Below are 22,343 nucleotides of genomic sequence, written 5' to 3' on the forward strand. Positions count from 1 at the left end.
AGATGGGGAAACAGAGGCTAAGACATTTTTGAAAGCAGATTCTGATTTTAGATGTCCATCTTGATTTTCAGAGGCACTGAGCACTGGAGCTGATGACTGCCTAGCACCTCTGAAAAATCAGGCCCTGCAAAGTAAAGTACCCAAAATCAGAAACCACTTTTGAAAATTTGGGTTTAAGTGACTTGCCCAAGACCACGAAGCGAGTCGGTGGCAGAAGTGAGAATAAAATCAGGTCTCTCGACTCCCACCCTCACACCCAATCCAGTAGAGCACACCTGCCTCACAGCCTTGGTCCCATCTACTCTTAAAATGTATATATAAAAAACATACAAAGAATTTCCAAGCAGGCCCTGATCTTATTTTAAAGTCACAATATGTATGCAAGAGGAGTATTTTTCTAGACTCCAGCCCACTTAACATCTATTTGCCGCAATATATTTTAAAATCATCCAGACTTGCCAAGCAGTGAAATGACTTTCCTCAAACTGCAAATCAAACCATTGAGTTGAGTCTTTCCCCACCTCATCCGATGTTCTTTAATACAATGAAGCCATCGTTCCATTCTGCCCATGTCATTGCTTCATACAGCCATGCAACTAAGCTTCAAAACACACACTTAGAAAGTTTGGTTTGAAACTTGTTCGCACCACGTGCAGGACTTTACACTAGGAAATCAGTTATATTAATGTAAAAGTCTGTGGATAGAGTATAGATGCAGTGTATTGCACATAAAAATGGATAAATACAAAATTTAAGAGACTGATAAAATTCAATCATAATTAATTATAATGTTCATTTACACCACATTCCTCTAAAAAAGAAAAAAAGAAAAAAAGTAATATATCTACAATGGGGCCCTCAAGTCTTATCTAGCGTAGGAAAAAAATGGACAGGGAATTCACCAGCCATACAGCTCAACTCATGGGAGCAATAGAGGAAGTTCTCGAATAGATAGTTTAGGCATTCTTACTATCTAAACTTGCTCTAGGAAGGATCAGACAGTGAGTGGTAAGAACATCTACACTGACTACAACTTCCACCACTGCTGAATATCTCCAATTTTTCCTAGTTGAAGACAGGGCCCTATAAGACCAAATCCTGCAAATCAGCACACAGCTGGAACATCAAGCTGCGTAATGGGGTTGTCCCGGAGACATGAGCAAAACAATCCTTCCCCATTAGGCAACTGCAGAGTTACAAAGGCCATGTCTACAGTGCACTGCAGTGTGGACTACAGGGGTGTGAACTGCAGAGCGCACCAAAGTGTGGCGCTGTAACTACCCCACATTGAAGCTGCTGGTGCAAACCAGAAGGTACCTAGTTGGCAGTAACATAGTCCTTTTGAAAACAGGACTATGTTAATATGAAGCCAGTACCTTCTTTTCAATGGGGTAGCTCAGTGCAACACTTTGTTGCACTCTGCAGTTCACATCCCGGTAGCCCACACTGCGATGCAGCATAGACAAGCCCAAAGATACTTCACGGCTGCAGTGGCAGCCACAATAACAAGAATCTCTGTGCTACATAAGGGAAGCAACAACCAGTGGAAGTGGATCTATCTCCTCAGTCCCCTTGCTCCAAATAACCAGGCTGCTAAGCTACATCCTCAAATCCTTCCAGAACCACTGTACCAAGACTATTGGACATGGGGTCATCCACACCCAGGAAGGAGGATGGACAGGATTGGCACCATAATGAAGTATTTTGCTAACAGCAGACGGTCATTCTAAGCTGAATTCCAGTTTTCATACTGCAATGCATTGGAACTCTCATTCCAATTCACTACATACAGGAATTTTAGTATATCAGAGCTCACTGTCAGGGAGACTGCACTCCACTATATTAGCTACAAGTTTAAAATCAAGGATTCAATGGAATGAGTATTTCTATGTAATGAACTTGACTTAAGCAGTGACAGGTTTATTTTCCTTTGAACAGAAAAAAAAAAAAAAAACCACAGACATCATCCAAGGCAAATAAATCTCTCTGTACAAGTCAGCTTAAATACAGCAAACATCCACATTCAGCAGACCACATGACTGGGATCATAGACTAGCCATGATCAAAAGCAACTTCGGTTACACCACCTTGACAGACTGCTGCTCCTCCTTAAAAGTCCACAACCTGTCCTTGGCACTTTGGCAATCTGATGTCATGGCCTGTAGCTCCGCCTCAGCCAGCAAGAGCTGCTTCCTACAGCGCCAATAGTTCAGGAGCAATTCATGAAACTCATGTCTATCCTGATGAGCAATGTGCTCAAACTCCTCCATGTAGGAATCAACATTCTCCAGCCACGAACACGGCTCAAAGATTTTCAGCTGCTCTTTGGTAAATGGCACTAGTTCTGGCTCAGAGGGAATCTCTGGATACAGCCTCTCGTTACGTAACGGTGGTTTTACCGTGAGTGTGGTCAGTCTCTCTCGGGACAATTCAGCCGATAAATCGGGATACAAAGTTTTCAACCCAGAAGGTTGAGCACGCTCTTTGGCTTCATTAGAGAGCTGTGACAGCACAGGTTGTGCCTCCAAAGAAAGAGCAGGATTTGTAGCCTCTTGTACCTTCTCGGTTCCTCTGTCCCGTACAATTCCCATTAGTGACTGAGTGCAAGCAGCACTGCATTTAAAGGTACTTTCTGCTATGCCAGAGTTTTCCGATTGATTAGCAAGTGCTTCCATAAGGCTCTGGGGTTTGTCCGATTTATTTCTACCATCTTCTTCAGACCTCTCCCGGCATTTCTCATGCAAGAGACTAGCTCTGAATTCTTCTCCTTGTGTTAGAGGTTCTAGGGTAGCTGATCGGGATCCTTCATCTGCTAAGGTTAAAGAAGTCAAGGGGATATCATACATATCATTCACATTTTTTCCATCCTCTCCTTCATCACTGAGACGAATCTCTGTAAACACTTCAGGATGTTCCACCTGCACCTCGCTAGCTTGGGAAGTCACCTCTTGATCTCTAGCTTTGTTGGGGAGGAAGACCTTGTCCAAGTCCTGCTTCTGCGGCTCTTCACTGCATTTTTTCTTTTTTTCCTAGAAACAAAAGAACAGACAGCATATCAGGAATTTGACATTCATAAATGAATAACAAAAGAAAGTCAGCATTTGTCTTGCATTACAATGTACCTAAAGCTTACGTCACCAGCCTAATTTCGGTAGTTATGAAGGTAAGAAATAAATGCATATTTCAACTCGCATGCTGACGTGGGATAAGTATACTTGGTGAGCCAGCTGCAGTCACTAGGCCCCTTGTTTCATTTAATCCACGAATGTTAAGGGATTCTGCTAAACAGAGCACATTTTAAATACATAAGATGTCTACTGGCCATGTGGACATGCCAAAGGCACCAAACACTGCACATGATCCATGGTTAAGCAGATTGTGTTCCTCTATTCATTTCCTCTTTTTTGAATTCCCCTATTTCTTACTCAACATCTTGTTTGGGAACCAAGTATGTGAGTTAATACACAGCATGAGAGAAACTGTGCAAGCTGTAACTTTGGCCTGGTCCACACTAACCCCCCACTTCGAACTAAGGTACGCAAATTCAGCTACGTTAATAACGTAGCTGAATTCGAAGTACCTTAGTCCGAATTTACCGCGGGTCCAGACGCGGCAGGCAGGCTCCCCCGTCGATGCCGCGTATTCCTCTCGCCGAGCTGGAGTACCGGCGTCGACGGCGAGCACTTCCGGGATCGATCCCAGAAGATAGATTGCCTGCCGCCGAACCAGGAAGTAAGTGTAGACCTGCCCTTTCAGTCCCCACCATGCCTGACACACTCTTGGTCTTCAACTTCCCCACCTTCCCCCACCCCCAGTTCCAAAAGATAGCAGCCAGTGCCCTGTCAATTTCACTTCCCTGCTTTCATGTATTGGAATGATGCCCACCTTGTTGCTAATGAAAAACTGTCAGCATTCTGGGGCACAGACTGTCTCTGCGCTATGTGCTGTACAAATGAGTAAAGCAATGGGGCCCTGTTCTTTGACTGAAAAACCTCTAGGCTCTACCACAATATAAATACATTGGACCGTGTTTTTAATTTCATGGAAACATGTCTAATGGTCTTCAATTCTATAAGAGCTTATTTTCACAAAACCTAAATTTTCAGCTGATGTTGCTCTTGCAATGTCCAATTAATTAAAGACTGACCCTGCGATGCAATCCATAAACTAGAAATTAGCAGTTTCACTAGGAATTGTGTCACTTGGAGAAGTAGAAAAGCTGAATAAAATGAGAGGTATGAATTTTAAATTGATTATTCCCTATTTAATTAACATTAGCTATTACTGAACAGGGATGGTTATGCTTGTGAGGAGACAAACAGCTAGCCTAGTCTGAAGTATATTTTTATGACTTTCTCACCAAAAGCACAAACGTGGAATCACCACATGATATGATAATATAACCAGGATATGATACAAGCACTCTTGTGCAAACGGCTAAAATCCAGAGTTCTGCTCTCATTTAGTCTATTGAACTGAGAAAATACCGGGAAAATTAGCTTATACTGCTCTAATTTCCCTATATTATGCAACGGATTGCCAAAATTATCATGTGACAAAAGTCAGAGAGAGGGAACTAATGAAGAGCCAGTCCCTGCTCAACACTGGAAAAAGGCTAAGTAACAAAAGTAAAGTTCTGAACACTTACTGACAGTTTCACATATTTCCTAGCAGAGCAGCTGACTGTGCGGTTCTGCCTTATAAAGCAGCTAACAGACAACAATGGATATCGACGCCCCCGCTAATCTGTCATATTTGTTTTCACCCTCCCACCGAACATCTGTTAATCCAAACAGATGCTTGCAGCTTCTTTATAAAATGGCAATTTACTTGGTTTGCTTTTGGATCCCACATCTCCCACTCTCCTGTTCTTCTTCTTTCGTATGGCTTGGGTAGGTAGCAACAACTACAAATTTATATCTAAGCACGTTGCCGCTGCAGTGAGCTGGGGAATGTCCTTCAGGCCCCCGGCGAAAGAACGAAGGGGACATTCAGCTATGACGTGCTCTGTCATTTGTGCCTGGTGACCACAGTCGCATACGGGTGTTTGCCTCATTTTCCATTTAAAGAGGGATACTCTACTTTATACTCTCCTGTTCGCGTCTTTCTATAGGATCATTAGTCTGGACTTTACAGGAAAATAAGACAATACATTCCCCATACTCCTTGATGCTTAAAAATCCAAAGATACTATCTTGCAGTTCTTATTCAGGTGAAACCAACCCTTCTCTTACGTTAGCACTTTATACTGCTGCTCACCACCACATCTGAGCACCTTCCCCATAAAATTGATCACGAAGTCCCCAGCAGATTACACGATGTCTGACATTTCTTCCTTTTCAGGGTAAAAATTCTACAAACTCAACAGAAACTTCATCTGAGTAAGGACTGCAGGATCAGGCTCTAAATTCAAATAAGAACATAACACCTGTTGTTTCTCTTTTTATACTTCGAGTGTAAACTTATCAAGCATGAACCATCTTTGCATTGTGTCTGTACCATGCCTCCTAGCACAGTGCACACAGGCCTCAAGGCACTACTGCACTAAACAACAGATTACAGCCGTGGAGACAGCCATAACACAAGGCAGGAGGGTTTGGTTACTTCCACAAAAAGCAGAGCAAGTTGGTTAGTATTCTTCTTTTGGGATATTTGCGGGCTATTATTATTTAATAGCTGGATTTATTGGTTTATATTCAGTATTAGACTGGCAACTGTTAATGTACTTACTACATGCAATATTTTTAATTCCTTCTTCAAACTGAGGTGTTTGACTGGTGCAGAAGATCATGGACATTGCCCCAAGCATTTGGGGCAGTATGGAAGAACGCTCAAAGGGAAGAGTTGAAGGAAGATACAAAGGGAGCAACTACATAAAAGGTTTGAGGGCAGAAAACAAGGAATATGTGTAGGAAGGGAGAAGAGCAGAGATGTAAGAAAGAGCAGACAGAGCCTGAATTTAATGCAGATGACAAGGAGAAGCCAGAGGAGGGATTTAAAGGAGAGAATGATGTAATCAGAGTGGCAGGACAGGAAGATGATTTTCACAGCACAAAATAGTTTGGAGAGGAACAAATTGAAACACAGAGATGCCAAAGACTAAGAGTATGCAGTAATTGAGGTCGGACACGACAAAAGTACAGTAAAAAATCTCAGTGCTCAGAAATTAAAGCATAGGTTTTAGACACTAAAGGAAAATCCAATAAGATCTGGCCAGAGCCTGGGTGTGGAAGGGGGCAGAGGTATCTAAAAATGACTCCATGTTGCCTGAGTGATGGGACAGAGTGCAGTTAAATGTGACAGACGGTTTAGGGGCCAAGATGAGTTCACTTTCGAGTTGTGAGGGGACAACAAGAAGTCCTTCCACCCCACAGGGGACTTCCTGCCCCACAAGCTGAATTCCACTGAACATGTTCCCGAAAAGACACTTTTCCTATATAAAAGAAGACTTATAGTGACAGGACTGAACCTGGCGTCTGAAATACATTTGGTTGTGCCTATCAGATAACTTACGTTAAAAAGGGGGGGGGCGGAGGGGATTATTTACCTTATGTCAAACAGAATTAATTCCAATAGCAAGTTACGTATGGGTTGGGTTTTGTGTATTTGAAGACTAAATAGTCAATATTAAAATACATGAAGTCTAATTCTGTATGGAATAGTTACACACTTATGGGTCATTTACTTCTAGGACATCCATCAGTGTAGTAAGTCAGGAAAATAACTCAAATACTTTCCTGATGGACTGTTTTTTCTAAATGGACAACCAATCCTAAATTCTCAATTACTGAGGGACAATCTTCACTCATTGATATATTTTCCTTTCCTCCACCAACTCTCTGTATAACTTCTTTCATGAATAATGTACCCGAATACTTGGATGCTAAATATCTAAACTGCAGTCTTAAATTCATTCACCTAAATATGGGTTATTGCTGATTATGCACTATCTGTGTCTTATGACTCTAAAAACAAACTCTGTATTTGTAGATAATCTAAGCACTGTACCCAGATGTACAAACACTCTTTTCTCAACCTGTATATTATATAATTTTAACATTAGCTTTAATAAAAATTTTAAATCTGTTCTGAGTCATACGCAGTAATTAAGATTTACACAGGTGCCAGTGGTAAACTGCTCTTCACCTCTCGCAGCTTCAGTAGCTTTGCCATCTTATTGAGTTTTGTTTCTTGTTAGTGATGTTGTAAGTACTAATCTTTGTTTATTGTATCTTTTGCAAAAAGGTGACACTTGAAGCTTTCTTTGAAACCTCAGATTCAGTTTTCAGCCCTCCAGACCTTGGTTACACAACCGAGCAAGTTCAGCAAAGGATGGATGCCTCATCTCCTGCTCCCAAGAACATCATGTTGTCAGATGCACTATCCCAGAGCATCACATATGGTTCAGTGGGTTCTGAATAGAAAAGCAGGTTCTGATGTGCTTGGGCCCCAACTTGTACCCTGAAATTACACTGGATGTAAACAGAGCCAGTTTTTCTGCTCAGGATGAAGGTTGATGTGTTCTGGCAAACTTGAGTTCCCATGTTGCCCCCCCCCCCCTTTAACCTCAGATGTACTACATCACAAGAGTGTAGTCAGGAAATGATCAGCAGAGATCACTAGCTATAGTCTCATCAAGGAAAGCAGCTTGTAATTTTCTGGCAAACTAGAGGTGAACAAATATTTCCTGTCATTGTTGCTTCCTAGGTGGGGTGTCCAAAATTAGTAGTGAGTTCAGAAACACCCCAAGACTCAATACCTCCTTGATGAATTGACAGGTGATGCCTTTGATGAAGGGGGAGGGCTGTGTGTTGTTCAAAGGATTTCCCCATTCCAGCCAACATTACTTCTGTCGTGATTGGGTTCAGGCAGAACCACAGCTGCTTTTCATCCAGGTGCTAACCTTTTAGAGGTTGTCAAGGCTGAATCCCTCCGTCACTCCGAGTGCAGAAGTGGGGGCCCGCAAGGATTTTAAAAATTAATACTTGCCACTCGAGGCTTGTATTACAAAGCAAGCAGAGAACAGACCAGGAGGGATTTTACAGCTAACTGGCTGGCTGGGTGTCCATCAAAGGGAGCTACTCCCCACTCCTCCCCCATGTATCACAGAGGTACTGATACGTCTGTGATGGCTTGAAAAGTATCTAGCGAACAGGAGACAGAACTGTGAAATATCAGCAAAGCAGCCCAGGGTCTTTCAACCTCTCCAGAGTGATGAGTAGTAGTTGTTCATCATAACTCCTGTAAGTCCTATTTGAAAGGATAAACAGGAACCACAATAACATTTCTCTGCTCACTCCAGTTAGATCTTGGGTGCAGGTGAGCAGCCCCAGGGTGGATAAAAATCAATGATTAAAAAAATGATGATAAAAATCAGATTTTTTTGATAAAATGCTTTTTGAGGAAAAAAACCTATCTAAAGATCGTTTTAACTAAGATACATTATAGCTCAAAGATATCTCATCATGGAATAGGGATTATAAACTCTAATTCTATAGTATGAGACAATATATTCATGTAATGTTTAAGAAAAGTTTTGTAAATGAGTAAATGGATTAGGGACCCAATGTTATGGGGCTCCAGGGGCATCTGTATAGATTATTTAGGTTAATCTTTCTATCTACCCACTATCTTCTAGATTTAGCACTGGGACTCAGTGCTAAATCTAGAAGATATCATCTGAGATGATTCGTTTTGCAATTCTCAAACTGTGGATTTGTGTCTCCAGAGAGAACATGCTTGTTAACAGCAAAAATGTTTTTAAATAAATAAATATATAGAGATGAGAAATAACAGACCTCAACCTTATTGTCCCTCTGCAAATTTGTGTACACAGAGTTAATTCCTTACCTCTCTCTAAAAGTGCAAAGTTTCAAAAAGTTCAATGAATAGAAGATTGTTGGGGGAGGAATAGATCTGGACAAGGAGAAGAAGTCTGGAGATAAACGTGACAAGGGAGGGACAGGCAGTAGAAACAAAAGTGAAACTGTTTGAGCAGCATATTCCAGAAGTCTTGAGGTCTTTCTGAGTGTAGCCTTCATTGATTTGAGATCTACCATACCATTCTCTCACTAGAAGAGAAAACCTCTAATGGCAGCATGCTGTAAAAGAGACCCTGTTTGGGTCTCATCTATCTCAGAGTTGTGAAGAATATGTATTAAGGTTATAAGAACGATAATTTTTTTTAATCGCGATTAATTTTTTTGAGTTAATTGCATGAGTTAACTGCGATTAATCGACAGACCTAGTTTTAATGTGTTGATATACACAAATAGTTACAATGCTCCACCACAGAGCTGATTGATGTAATTCCGGTAGGTGTATCAGTTTGCTAGGCAAAAATAAAATATCCCTTTCCTTTAATTCAATCCCCTGTTAATCGAAGCCTCATTATAATTTGATCAAAACACCAGCAACCCAATAATTAATATTAGAAGTTCAAATTGCTTTCAGCTGGAATTACGGGATAGTTCTTTCAGTGACTAAAGCAGGCTACTATTTAAATCGGTAAGGAAAGAGGCTCAAACGCTGAATGAGAGCCAAGATCCTATAGCAAAGACATGTGACAAGAGATGCCCACAGGCAAGTGGTGTTGATTGTAATTACAGTAACTCCTTATTTAAAGTCATTCCGGTTAATGTTGTTTCATTGTTACATTGCTGATCAATTAGAGAACATGCTCATTTAAAGCTGTTGAAGCCTTTCTGGCAGGCCTCTGACCAAATTGCCTTGTTAGGTTGATGCTTTTTACATGAGTCTGTGATTGGGGATACAATGTCACTAAACCCCTCTACAAACCTCCTGTTTGCCAAGCCTATGAAGGATTGGACTTACCTTTTAGTTTGGAATATGGGCTGCCTGCTTTGTCCACTGCTTGCAGAAAGAGCAGCCCGTTGGAGCCAGCTGGTGGGGGCTTGGAACTAGGGTCAACCGGCAGCCCCACATCAAATCCCCTAAGTTCACTGTGCAGCAGCCACCCAGCAGGCTATCAATTGCTGGGCAGTTCAGCTGTCCCCCCCATCCCTCCCTCCCCCACTGCCATGTGCTGCGCGGGGCAGAAGGAGCGCTAGTTCATCATTTAGCACAGGGGTGGCCAACCTGAGCCTGAGAAGGAGCCAGAATTTACTAATGTACGTTGCCAAAGAGCCACAGTAATACGTCAGCAGTCCCGTCCCCCTTCCCCATCAGCTCCAGCACCCACCACCCACTGGCAGCCCCTCCAATCAACACCTGCCCCTCCCTCCCCGTACCACCCAATCAGCTGTTTTGTGGCGTGCAGGAGGCTCTGGAGGAGGAGGAGGAGGGCATGGCAGGCTCAGGGGAGGAGGCGGGAAGGGGTGGAGTGGGGGCAGGCCCTGTGGCAGAGCCAGGGGTTGAGCAGTGAGCACCCCCCAGCACATTGGAAAGTTGGCGCCTGTAGCTCCAGCCCCAGAGTCAGTGCCTATACAAGGAGCCGCATATTAACTTAATGAAGAGCCACAGGTTGGCCACCCCTGATTTAGCAGTAAGGCATTCCCTGAGAAATATCCCACCCTCTGACTTCACCACCTCAACCAAGCTTTACAATCACCATTGCTGTGTACAGTATTAAATTGTTTAAAACTTATACTCTGTGTGTGTGTGTGTATGTCTATATAGTCTTTGGTCTGATGGAAAAAAAATCCCTGGAACCTAACCCCCCGATTTACATTAATTTTTATGGGGAAATTGGATTCGCTTAACATCATTTCGCTGAAAGTTGCATTGTTCAGGCACAGAACTACCCCGTTAAGCGAGGAGTTACTGGACTGAGCGTGAAGCCTGTCACATGCTCTGGGAACCGGGACGTGCCCCAGGGACTCACACCGGAAAACAACATCAACAGCCCCACCCAGTCCCAGGGAGGAGAGCGGGGCTGAGCCAGACTGAACTAGACCAAAACAATACTAGTACCGGCGGCCCCCAGAGGCCGGCCAGGCCGCGCCGCGCCAGGCACAGGACCCCCCCCCCCCGCCCCCAGAGCGCGCAGCCCAGGGACACCGCGCAGCCGGCGGGCTCGGGGGAGCGGGGACGGAGCCGAGGGCGGCTCCGGGGGGCCGAGTCAGCCCCCGCAGGGACACGGCCGCGCGGGGCTCCCCTCCCCGCCAGCCCCGCACCCCGGCCGGGACCAGGCGCCTCCCTCCCGTCCCGTGAGGAGCTGGCCGAGGGGCGCCGCGGCCCGTACCTTGGCCTGGCCCCTGCCGGGCTTGGGGCGCTCCCTGCGCGGGGGTCTCGCGGCCTCCGCCATCCCCGGCGCCCCCCTCGCTCCTGCAGCTCACACCGGAAGCCCAGGGCAGGGGCGGAGTCACACGACCGGCCTCTCCCCCCCCCAGCCAATCAGCGCCGCGGTGGCTACGGAATGCGAGGAGGGACATATTCGTTCCGCGGGACGGCACGCGGCTCGGCCGCGGCGCCCCCTAGTGCTGCACAAGGCAGCGGCAGGGCGCAAAGCCAGACAGCTGAGACCTAGCGCAGCCGGCGCTGCTAGGACCCCCCTGCCAGGGCCCACCTCTGCCCCCTTGGGCACCCAGTGCCACTGCTGTCCCCACACCTGCCAGAGCCAGCTGCCCAGCATGATACCCGCCAGCCCCATCCTCTCTAGGGCCCCGCCACACCTCTACCATCCCCATCCATCTCAGCCTCCCCCCACCACGGATACCCGCCTTGCCTACACCTGCCCGGGCCATCCCCACCACTGCTGCTGCTACAGCCACCCAGTACTATCCCCTCCCCAGCCCCTGCTCTGGAGCTCCCCAGCGTGACATCCACCCCATCACTTTTACCCACCACCTCACCCGTCAGTGTCATCCCCGTCAGCACCTCAGCCACCCGCGTGCCCCGCCTTGATACCTGCCAGCCACCTCACACACCGCCAACCCCTGCCATCTCCATCACCAATAGCCTGGTCACGCCACCATCAACACCTGCCAGCAGCAATGCCAGGCACATGACCCCTAACACTATCCCAGGCACTCACACACATCCAAATCCTTGCGACTCCAAGTACACCCTGCCCTGCAACAGCACACACAACCACCCTGACAGGTTACACTAGACCAAAGGAGTTTTGATCACCTTGATAAGTGATGAACAGCTTCACACAGACATGTATCATGGCCATTTTATTAACTATTCAGAAAAATGATAGCAGGGAACTGCTAGCTCTTAATTAACATGACAAACAAATCATTACAAGTTTACAAAACAATCCAATAAAATGCCAAAGCAGCCCATTCAGCACCCATTTGTTATCATTTATAGCACTGCGCATCTTACTCAGCACAGACAAGTCTCATCACACAGATAATTTAACAGTCAAAACTCATTCGTTTTCTATTAGCAAAAAACAGTTCTGTACAAGTATGTTGTAAGGATCTCTCTGCAAACAAGCAGTTCTGCTGTGTTTTCCAAGCAATGAGACAGTAGGTCGTTGTGATGTTACTGGATAGCACATTTCCCCCCTTCCCCAACCCCAGCATTCCAGCAGCGTTGGATCTAGCCACACTGACCTACCACATGGTGTTCAGGCACAGGTTAAACTGTGTATGCATGGTTGCTAAAATCTGCAGCAAGGTCTATGGATCCAATCATACAAGGCCTTAAAATCCTAGCGCACTATGCAATGGGTATAATTCAAAGACCTTGGAGTCTTTGAGGGATGTGGCGTATTTGTGTCTTTTGTCATTGCGCCAAAATCCTGGTTAGGAAGCCCATTAAAGATAGGCAAACATAAGCAAAAATAACTTCCACTAATTTACTTCATGCTTTTTTTTCCTCTCCTTTACTGCAGTGGTGAGTCATATCTTTGTGACACATTAACTGATGTCCTATTCTGTACCACAACAGCTTAGCTACCCTACAATTCTGATTGCCGCTAACTAATGTTCTCTCCATCTGAGTCACACTACAGATCACTTACCTGCCCTGCAGGGCTCTGTTGTATTGGTTACAACATTGGCAAGTCTACTGGTGTCAATAACAGTTCACACAATGAGTAGCAAAGATGCAATCGCAATTTGCAGCGCAGATAAGAAAGAGTTTTGCCTTTAATTTCCAAATTAGCTCAAATTCTCTTTTCATTCAGTTAACAGCTTTAACATAGAACGCAGCAATCTCGGTGCTGCAAGTGCACAGAAAAATACAGCAGGATATTCACAGGAGGTTTAATTTGTATAAAAGTTACTGTTTCCAAAAGCAGCTAGCAAATGTCATGCCTTGGAAACAATCATCCAATGACAATTTTTTCTGGTGACTCCCATCTTTTCATATGCTGTATATTTATACCTCCCTACAGTATTTTCCACTCCATGCATCTGATGAAGTGGGTTTTAGCCCGTGAAAGCTTAATGCCCAAATAAATGTGTTAGTCTCTAAGGTGCCACAAGGACTCCTCATTGTTTTTTCTGGTGATGTATCACTTGTAACTCTGCAGCCTACTGCAGCTGCAGGGCTGGGGGGGTATTGGTTGGTGGAGTTCTGCGGCCCCAGATTGAAAGCTTCCTTCTACCACCTGCTTGTGAACTTTCACTTTAGCCCAGCTGTACTAAACTCTTAATAAATTCAGGTAGATTCCAAATTTACCTCCACACTCTTACATACGACTGCTCTAATCACAATAATAAAAAGCTTTCCCAATAGCCACTGACCACACTTGGCATTTTTATCATTAACATTTTACGGTTTGAAACCATCTGCCTTTCCAGACTCCTTTAGAAACTGAAAACATCAGGCTAGAAATGAAAGTATTTCCACATGCCTACCACCATCCTAATTCACCTCCTGAAAAACTGAACTCAATATTGCGTTGCTAGTGGTTTCACACCTTCCTCTTTTATCTAGGGAGTACTGACCTATTGATTTTGAAGTGATTTTAGACACTCTCTAAGACAACTCAGAGAAGAACCTTGATTTTTGGTGGCAGCTTGCTTGCTTTCTCTTTAAGATTGGCTGGGCAGAATACTCGTACTTTTGGCTTTTGCTTTCAGGACTGGCTTCTTTAAATCAGAGAGCAAATACAGTGAAGCGATCCACATTTCAAATGTGCATGACATTGCCCTGTGATTAACTACACTCTGAACTAAAAAGATCCTTTCGAAAAGCACTTCTTTATTGGAGTCCTAAATAAGTAAATAATCGCTCTCCCTACTCTCAGAACTGAGATAGGAGCATCACTCCTGGGCAACTAATATGGGGCTGCATTTTAACCCCTCCAGTTTTCAAGTGATGCACGTGGGTTTAGCTGCATGACTTCCATTAAAGTTATTGTGAGTTATGTGCCTAAAACGCAGTGCACCACTTTGAAAGTTATTGAGCTGCAGTTTTTGTAGGCAAGAAACAAACTAAGACCATCTACTGCCCTGAGTCAACCTGGAAATCCCAGCAGCGAAAAGGAGCTTCTTGTACAATATGCTTCTGAGTACTAGTTCTTATACTATGGTCCTGACCTTACTATTCTGCCATCCCAGTAATCTCTAATGAAAGGCCCTAGCTGTAGATCTGGGGTCAATTCTCTTTCTACATCTTTCAGATGGAAGTAACATTTGGTCACTACTACCAATTCTCTCTCATGCTGAGACTGTGTGGCCTAGTGGAGAGAATGCAGGACTGGGACTCAGGAGACGTAGATTCTAGTCCTGTCTGTACCACTGACCTGCTAGGTGACTGATCAAGTTGCTATGCCTCAGTTTGCCCACCTGTCAAATGGGAATAATTATACTGATCTCCTTAGTTAAGCACTTTGAGAACAAATGATGAAAAAGCACTACATAAGTGCTAGGTGGTATCATCTATTCTGGTGTGCATTTGTAACAATACAATGATAAATAATGATATATTTTCTCATCTGCACTTTACCTGTTTGTTCTTTTAATGCTCTGTGGTCTGGATTTACAAATGAAATCCAGGCTTGATCAGCTTCTGGCATCTTTTAAATAAGGGGTTCTCATCTTGGGAGTTGCAACTACTAGAACAGGGATAGGGACTGTCACAAACAAATGTTGGGATCACAATCACCCCATCCTTCCCATGTTGCTAAATGGGTAGGAGATTTCAGCTAGATGGGAAGGGGGCCTAGGATGGAAAAGAGTGAGAACCACTGTTTAAATTCAATGAGTGTTACATCATCATTTTCAACCACATTAAAGTCAGGGCTTCACTTGCATTTACAGGATCCTGTGGTATCAGTTTCCCACCCCCACTCCCTCCCCAAACTGAGGCAAGAGAAAAAACAGAGTCTGCCCAATGGGCCATCATATATGGAGATCCAGTCACTGAAGTTCCATACATCTGTAGGTGTCTTGCACTGGAATAGACACAGTATATGTGCTAGTGGCTTCGCATTCCAGAACGGGAGGAAAGCAGAAGTCCATACCCCAGCAAGGTCAAGGTGAGCATTGAGGTGCACTGGCCGAATGGTTTTGGAGACCCAGGACTGGAATAGCATAGAGGGTTGTGCTGCATTGGCAAGTTTGCATCAAAGGCCCAGCAGAATTGGAACACAGACCAGCACTTACATGCTACAATGACCAGTGCTCAATTAATACTTCAGATCGATTGGGTTGGGAAACATCGATAGAACTCTTGGGGGGGGGAGATTTGAAAGAGTAGTGGGCTGTAGTGTAGGACCGAGATCCAAAGGGAGGACAGGGACTGGCAGAGCAGAGAGAGGTTAGATCAGGAAAAAGGTGCAGTAGCAGAGCTCTGTAATCTTCAATGCCTCCTGCCTGCACATTGTACTTGTGGCTATAACCCGTCTGTCCAGGCCTTTACATGCAGGACGGAGGAGCAAATTCACCCCCCAGATTGAAGTGTATTTTAGAGCATATATAATTACATGTTCAGTATGCAAGCCTCACATCTGAAATAAATATATATATAGAGAGAGATTGAGATTAAAAATAATCTACAATATACAATTATATCAGGATATTTAAAGGGTTTTTTTTATAAGACAACGTATTCCTCTAATTGTGCATTTCATACAGATCATTAAAATGTAGCAGGGCAGAATTCAAATCTCACTTATCACATTGGGGTCTTTCCCACACAAGGAAACAAAGCGACATTCCCTAGGTTTGTACAAAATCACACATAGCTCAGACACAATTTGATGCAGAATCATCCCTGTTGCTCTACAGCAAGAAATTAAAACCTGTACACGCTCGCATCAAGAGCTACACACAAATGGGCAGACTTCTTCAGTGTCTGTGCACTTGACAGGTAACAGCCAATGGAGATGGACATGGACATGAAGGCTGGGGAAGTTCTGGTCAGGAAATGAGCTTTGCAGCTAGGCCAACAACAGTAACCAAGTTAGTTTGTGCTTTATTAGAAACGAAAGAGCCAGATCCCACAACATTGATAACAAATGGGAATTCTGCCATTGACTTCAATGGGAGCAGGATCAGACCCCAAGAAATGGGGGGAGTGGGGAAAGGTTTGCTAAATGGAGACAGGAAAAGGCAATAAGAATATATTATTTCTTTTATTTTCAAGCGTATTGGACAGTGGAACACAAAAGATAGAAAAAGCAGCGGACAATGTCCCTGAATTGTTGCCTCCAATGGGCAAAACCTCATGAGGTTCTGACTCTGGGTCCTGGTCAAAAAATGCACCCAAGAGTCCAGCTGCTCACACAGATTAGCCTGATTGGAGTTTGCAGAATCTGTCGAGGGCAGGCTAAGTGGTGGGTAGCTGAACAGCGGCAAGCCCTGCCTTCGGATGTACCTCTCCGGGGGGCCAGCTCATGTCCTCCAGTTATTCAAGAAGAATGGAGGAGTCACCAGCCTGGACCTGCAAGGATGGTTTTGTATTGTACTGCTATGCCACAGTAGAACCAGGGAAGGGAGGTAGGTAACTACTGAAGGGCCATAACTTGTTCACCTTCCTCTCATCAGAACCCATATTGAAGTCAACGGACCATTCATGTAATCCAAACAGGCTCCTGAAGCGTGATAGATAGAGACAAGATATGAATCAACTTCTTCCAACATCACTGCGTAGCCTGGAGCAAATGCACAGTACAGCCATATAAATACCTCTCGAGTTCTAACTCTCAGCGTTGCCATGAGTAAGCAGTCTAATGAGCACTCCCACAATTAGGGCTAGGCTATGATCTTAATCACCCTGGTGAAAATCAAGCGTACCAGACCCAAACCTTACTTTGACCTGTGTACTATGCACACGCCCCGGCATGCCCAAAGCACTGCACATAATTCCCATTGGCAGCATGATGGTGGCACATGTGAATTCTCAGTCGTCATGGTGAGCAGAGATTCTTTTTTTTTTTAAATCCTTTAGAGTCTTCCACACAGATGTTGAGGTTTGCACATCACAAAGAACTGTCACCAACACCAGAACACAAGCCTCTCTTATTGATAGGGAAGATTCCATTGGATCAGCGAATATTATTCAGAGATTCAATGTCCTCCTTTCTGACCTTGAAAATAAGACATCAGCCCATGTAGTTTGTCGCCGTGAAGGAAGAGGGACCTTGTTGGACCTCGTGTGGATCCTCAAAACATTCAAAATAATTACCCTAGAGTTTCAAAATATTTTTTAAAAGAAGAAACAGTTCCATGCTGTATCACTGTGCCCGATGCTGGAATTGCAACTGAATACACTGTCTCTGATGGGTGGATCAGACGACTAATTTTTGCACTCAGTGGCACTACTGGGCAAGCAGCTTTGAGACCCTGGAGAAGAGGATGGAATTGTAAGAGTCAATATTTCAGTGAAAGAAACATAGACAAATGTAATGATGGGAGGAAAAGCAGCCAGCTAGATCATCCAGTCCCCCTCCCAACCTAGGCAGGATTGTTCCACTACAGCAGTGGTCTCCAAAGTGGAGTGCGCAATAGGATCCTTGGGGGTGCGCGGCAGGAGGAGCGCTTTTGTTTTTTTGCTTCGGCAGATCGGGCAGGAGTCCGAGCGGCTTTTAAAATACCAAAGGATGGGACCTTCAATTCTTCCCATGGGACACTATTCCACAACCTATGCAATCTCACCTTTGGGAAGTTCTCTCAGATATCCAGCCTATATTTCTCTTTCCTAACTGTCTCTCCTAAATATACAAGTGTGTCCTGCACTTTGTCTGTGCAGCGTGTCAGTCCGCACAAGTGTGACGTGCACTAACTGGGCTGTGTGGACCCTGCTGACACGCACTAAAAGTTCCCTAGTGAGCACTGACATAGTTGAAACCGGACTACATTAACACACACTAGGGACCTCTGAGTGCACACTAGCAGGGTCTCCCCGGGGCAGTTAGTGCGCAACATGCTGGTGAGGACTAGACCCTACACCTCACTGGTGGGACTAACGCAGGCCCCAAGTAATTCCTTTTCAGAATGAAAATACTTACAGCTCAGGCTAGTGATGTATTAAACTGTAACCATCAATCGTAGCGTAATCAGGGTCACCTGTAATATAGAAATCACAATAGTAACACTTGGCTGTTACATAGCACTTTTCATCCATAAAGCTCAGAGCACTTTACAAAAGAGGTTGCTAGCATTATCCCCATTTTTACAGATGGGGAAACAGAAGCAGACAGAGATAAAGCGCTTGATCTAGGTCACCCAATAGGAAGTGGCAGAGCCAAGAACAGAACCCAGGTCTTCTGAGTCCCAGTCCAGGGCCCTGTCTACTACGCCACACTGCAAATAACAAAATTGATGCTTCCCAAGTAGAGAAGAGCCCAAGCTGCAGCCTTCAGGTCCAGATCTTGCCTTCTCAAAGTTCAGGACTGTCCATATCCAGGACTTTGGTTGGAACTTCTTGCTGGGTGAACTCCTGGCCCCATTGAAATCAGTGGCAAAACTCCAATTGACTTCAATGGAGCCATGATGTCACCCTCTATGTCTAACAGGTGCCTGGAACAACATTTTCAGAGATATCATAGAATATCAGGGTTGGAAGGGACCTCAGAAGGTCATCTAGTCCAACCCCCTGCTCAAAGAAGGACCAATCCCCAGACAGATTTTTGCCCCAGATCCCTAAATGGCCCCCTCAAGGACTGAACTCACAACCCTGAGTTCAGCAGGCCAATGCTCAAACCACTGAGCTATCCCTCCCCCCAATGGCTCGAATGATCAGGGGGATATGAGAATCAGGCAAGATCACCAATATTTACATGGCAATGGAATTACACACAGAACCTGCAAAAATTGAAATACAGAGAGGATTGCACAAAAAAATGCTTTAAAATGTGTGATTTCTAGAATGACTTGGTGTAACTCACCTGGCCCACTCACAGGGATTGGTAATGGCCCCCTCCTGCACAAAAACAAACAAGACAACACTCGTCTCCTTGTTGCTAAATGATCTGATTCTTTCATATTATTCAATTCTTGCCCAGCCCCACATGGCATTTCTGGTAGATTGTGAGTGCCGAGAACTTTGGTTGGTTTGAGGTTTGCAATGTCCCAGTTTCAAAGTGTGCCATATTATTAATCTCCTGCAATGTCATTAGCAGCGGATAAGACGCAAGAACCAGGCAGCCCCAGTCCCACCAGAGGGTAGTTTTTGTGGTGGGGTGGGGAAGAAAAGCGGTGGCTAGCCACAGCCCTTCACAGTGTGAACCGTGGGGCTTCACGCACAAACATGCCATCATTTAGACAGTTCAGTATTTCAACCCCAGTCATTATTGTGACTGACTCCTACTGCAAAGCAGCCATGGACATTAGTCTTCAGTGATGACAAGGGTGCTCTCAGTTCCTTTTCTCTCCCCACAGCAGACCCGTCCTTCATCCAGAGCCCAACTCCCCTCTTTGGTCAGCAGATTCCCTTGCTCTCCCAGTGCAGCTGATTTAGGTTCTCTCCTTTGCCCACATGAGCATGTGTTCTTAGATGATCCAGCCCTCCCCAGACAAACATGGGGAGAAGGGAGCCATGCAAGGAATGCAGGAAGGTTTCCAGCAGCAGGGACGGGCTAGGGAGCAAAGGAGGTGGCAAACCAATGCCCAAGATCTCAGAGGGTTTCCTGGTACAGAGGGGGACTCAATCCAGGCAAAATTCCCAACCTGCCCTGCCTCCCCGCTGACCACGTACCCCAACACCCACCAACTTCTATGGGACCCTGAAAGAGCCTAAGATCCAAACAGTTCCAAAAGACTTAAAGAAGCAACACCCATTTTTAACCTATAGGTTCCTAATAGCCAGGCCATTGCTTTTATTATTTGGTTTGTGTTGGGTTTATTTATTCTTACCTCCCTATCCCAGGTGCTGGGGCCTGATTTCTTGTTGAAGTTGTATTTCTTTGTGTGTTATAGTAATTTTCATAGACCACAGGAGCTGGGGGGGTAGAAATACAAGTCAGCTGTAAAAAGTGTTTTTGTGAGCCACTGGCATGCAATGTACAGCATCACATCTGCACAACGGGAGATGCAAATTCTTTCTTCAGCTCCATCCCTTCCACGCTGAAAAAACTGTATTATTAGAAACCAAAGCCTACAGAAATGAGGTTTGAGTTCTCTTCAGGGTCTGGTGGCAATTGCCTGCTATCCCGGTGCAAGGATGCCACTCTAGAAACAGGCTTCATTTTGAGACCAACACAGAACCAGAACCATCAAGCGTGCTTGCTTTCTGCGCCACGCTTTGTTTAATAAACCCCATACCCTTACTAGAGCCGAGAAGCTGTACAGAATGCTCATGGCCACACCACTTAGAAAACCTACATCAAGCAGTTACCTGGGGGCATACTTCCGGTTTTACGGAAATTGACAAAAAATTCGATATCCTTCTCGATGCTGCACATTTCTAGACTCCTCCGGGTTTCTTCGTATCTCTGTAAAAAGGAAAAAAAAATTTTTTTTTTTTAAAAAGCATGAAGTGCAGAAACAAAAATTAATTTGTCTTTCTGGAAGGAGAAAGGATATAATTTGCATCAGCAAAATAAGTGTCAATAATACAAGAGGTGAAAATCTTGGCCCCAATAAAAGCAACGGGAGCTTTTGCCATTGACTTCATTGGAGACAGGATTTCAAATCCTGTTCCACACTATTGACTGGGTGTTCGTTATTGCTATCTGCTGGATTATCTAGGAGAATATCAACAAAGCTAAAGCCGTGCGCAGACCACCCTACCTGAACTAGCTTGAAGATAGCAAGCCCAGGTAACAATAGCAGTGAAGACAGTGCAATGCGAGTGAAGAACCTTCCCCTTCTGCTCGGCAAATAAAAGGTTTGGAGGGCCTTGGGTTTTTCAGACCTACCTCATCACTCTGGACGCACTCCTGAGAGAGCTGGTTAAGGTGCAGCCACAGCGCATTGCGGAAGTAGTTTATCCGTTCGTACTCCTGGGTCTCAAAGAACTGAAGAGATACAGGGAGGCAAGTCAGGGTATGTTAACAAAATAACTAACGGCCACGTTCCCAGCCAGCTGGGATTAATCGTGGAAGTTGGAAAAGGGGAAGACATACATCATCTAGGCGACCTCCCTGGCAATACAGGTTTGGCCATATTGGACCCATACTAGTGCTTTGCTAGTCCTTTCAAATGTTCTAAGCAATGACCTGACCTTGGGTCTAACTTCACCACTTCTTGGCATTTTGGCCTTAATCATCCCTCTCTGGGGGAGTCTATCCTACCTTCATACGGGGCTGGACTTAGGCTAATGAGTCTTTTCCATCTCTAACTGCTACCATCCTTTATTCTTGATGAGAAAAATAGATTAACAGCCAGCACTACATGGTATTAAACAGAAGCCTGCATCAAGGCAGCATCAAGGTCCACCTGGTCCCGGCACTCTGCTCCATCAGGATTTGCACATTTTCTGAAGGGACCCCTTCCCCTCAAGATGAGTCTTCAACTTTCCCTTTGGCCCCATCTCATCCACACACAGCCCACCTTAAGTGAGATCATCCTGCCTGAAACATCGGATGGCCAAAAGTGGCACGCTAAACTTAAAAGGGAAGCTCAGTCAGGTTATTAGGTCCTGTTGCACCATGGTGGGAGGACTGACTCCAGACGCTGACACCTGCGGACGGTGGGGAGGCAAGCCAGCTAGCCAATGCACCGTTTGGTCACCCCTGGATTTAGTGATCCCAGGCCACTGCTCTCATCCCTACACTCAGACCCACACCCACGTTTGGATCGTTCCGATGGGCATGGAACAGTCTGGATGCTCCTCAGAGCCCAAACCTTCTGAAGTCTGCCCTTCGATATGTATTCATTCCATCAGGAAGAGTCCTTTTCACATTTCCACGGATAACAAGTAACCTCTCACCAAGAGCACACATTTAAATCGGCAGGACCTTTTGTAATGGACCTGCGGCAGAACTTCCGCACGTGGCACGGCTAATCAACCCAACCTGACTGATTTGAGGAAGT

At 45.0% G+C, this 22,343-nt stretch overlaps 2 protein-coding genes across 3 annotated transcripts in view; both read right to left on the reverse strand.

The window, feature by feature from the left end:
- Positions 1 to 11,272, reverse strand: part of EPG5 (ectopic P-granules autophagy protein 5 homolog) — an 85,665-nt gene extending 74,393 nt beyond the window's left edge. For both annotated transcript variants that reach the window (XM_026649300.2, XM_026649301.1), the window contains exons 1-2: positions 11,204 to 11,272; positions 2,088 to 3,029 (exon numbers count right to left, since the gene is read on the reverse strand). In XM_026649300.2, coding sequence (XP_026505085.1) covers positions 2,088 to 3,029; positions 11,204 to 11,266 — 1,005 coding nt within the window. In that variant the 5' untranslated portion in view covers positions 11,267 to 11,272. The remainder of the gene's footprint in view (positions 1 to 2,087; positions 3,030 to 11,203) is intronic.
- A 5,669-nt stretch (positions 11,273 to 16,941) lies between these two features.
- PSTPIP2 (proline-serine-threonine phosphatase interacting protein 2) overlaps positions 16,942 to 22,343 on the reverse strand; it is a 46,971-nt gene continuing 41,569 nt past the window's right edge. The window contains exons 10-15 of the mRNA XM_026649302.2: positions 21,227 to 21,325; positions 20,704 to 20,800; positions 20,223 to 20,307; positions 19,256 to 19,290; positions 18,377 to 18,434; positions 16,942 to 17,711 (exon numbers count right to left, since the gene is read on the reverse strand). Coding sequence (XP_026505087.1) covers positions 18,385 to 18,434; positions 19,256 to 19,290; positions 20,223 to 20,307; positions 20,704 to 20,800; positions 21,227 to 21,325 — 366 coding nt within the window. The 3' untranslated portion in view covers positions 16,942 to 17,711; positions 18,377 to 18,384. The remainder of the gene's footprint in view (positions 17,712 to 18,376; positions 18,435 to 19,255; positions 19,291 to 20,222; positions 20,308 to 20,703; positions 20,801 to 21,226; positions 21,326 to 22,343) is intronic.

Source organism: Terrapene carolina, unplaced genomic scaffold (genome assembly GCF_002925995.2).
Source record: "Terrapene carolina triunguis isolate 2854851 unplaced genomic scaffold, T_m_triunguis-2.0 Scaffold69, whole genome shotgun sequence".
Classification (NCBI taxonomy): domain Eukaryota; kingdom Metazoa; phylum Chordata; order Testudines; family Emydidae; genus Terrapene; species Terrapene triunguis.